This window comes from Penaeus monodon, chromosome 22 (assembly GCF_015228065.2).
Source record: "Penaeus monodon isolate SGIC_2016 chromosome 22, NSTDA_Pmon_1, whole genome shotgun sequence".
In the NCBI taxonomy this organism is placed as follows: Eukaryota; Metazoa; Arthropoda; class Malacostraca; order Decapoda; family Penaeidae; genus Penaeus; species Penaeus monodon.
Window position 1 is genome coordinate 24298067 of NC_051407.1, and position 1188 is coordinate 24299254.

General features: G+C 42.3%; 1 protein-coding gene across 1 annotated transcript; it reads left to right on the forward strand.

Annotated features, from left to right (window-relative positions):
• Positions 1-327: 327 nt before the first annotated feature.
• On the forward strand, positions 328-1172 carry LOC119587594 (the record flags this gene model as incomplete). Its single annotated transcript, XM_037936306.1, is given in 3 exon segments — positions 328-367; positions 505-762; positions 1065-1172. Coding segments are annotated over 3 exon segments (331 nt in total), but the record flags the coding sequence as incomplete, so codon positions are not given.
• Between the last annotated feature and the right edge of the window lie 16 nt (positions 1173-1188).

The window sequence follows — 1188 nt, forward strand, 5'->3', positions numbered from 1 at the left end:
ACAAAAGTATAGATGTTACAACAAAAAGATAATTCAGTGTGAATCATTCTACGTCAAAAAGGGCAATGGAGTACCCGGCATATGGAACGTTCACATACTCTTGCCTCTATGATGACGCAATATCTTTATCGGTATCGCCGACAAAGAGACTCTCCAGCATGGCTCATCTCTAGTATGTCTGAATTGGGCAATTTATCAATTAATGGGTGAGTTCTATGTCATATTTGCGTCAATACCTTTGTAGTACACGTGAGAAAAAAGTGTAACATTTGTAAGTTCTCAGGATAGAGTGGTATAAAAGCCGTAACATCCGGATATTTTTCACAGTTTGTTGTCATCTCCTTTTCTGGTTCGTCGTCGGTTAAAGGTAATCCTTACCGAAAGTCTCCTTGCAGTATTGATATCGTGAACGTGAGTTATAAGCCATGTATTGTGTTGACTTACATTACAGTTTTCAGTCGAAAGTTGGCAAGGTTCAGTAAATACTTCACTCCTGTGCTGCAGATGAAGGTTGTTGCGCTGCTCCTCGTGCTGGCCCTGTGCGTCGCATTCCGGCCGTGCTCCGCGCAAGTGTTTACTCCGTGCCCCAATGAAGTTTCAGCCAAGTGCCCTGCCATCGATGGGGTCTTCCCGACCTTCTTCGCGCATCCCGACGACTGCTCCAAAGGCTGCGAGTGCTCCAAGGGCACGGCGTTGGAGATCCAGTGCCAGCAAGGCCTCCTGTGGGACGATACAGTCAGCGTCTGCAATTGGGCGTATCAGGTAAGAGGTTCGAAGCTCCTGCTGGATATGTATTTCGTTTTGAATATTGCAACTGAGATCTTTGGAAATTGCACATATACATCAGTATCTGTATCTTTAATAACGTATATGTGTTTTCATGCAATTTTCATAACACCTTTTAGCAAACGTCTTTCGAACAAAACAAGTACAAAGATATTACTTATACACCTTTTAAACGGACTACACTAAGACTTTATCATTCGCTCTCCTTTAAATCATCATAGTTACTGCATTTTCCTCATTATCTCTTACCTTTGACATCTTTATTTTTCATCTTCCAGGTCGACTGTGGAACCCGCCCTCTGCCACCTTAAGGAGATCAAAAGTTTTTAATTATGTTCCTCTTCCTCCGCGTGTCTTCCAACGAAATACAAATATTTTATATCCAATCAAGATGGTTTTACT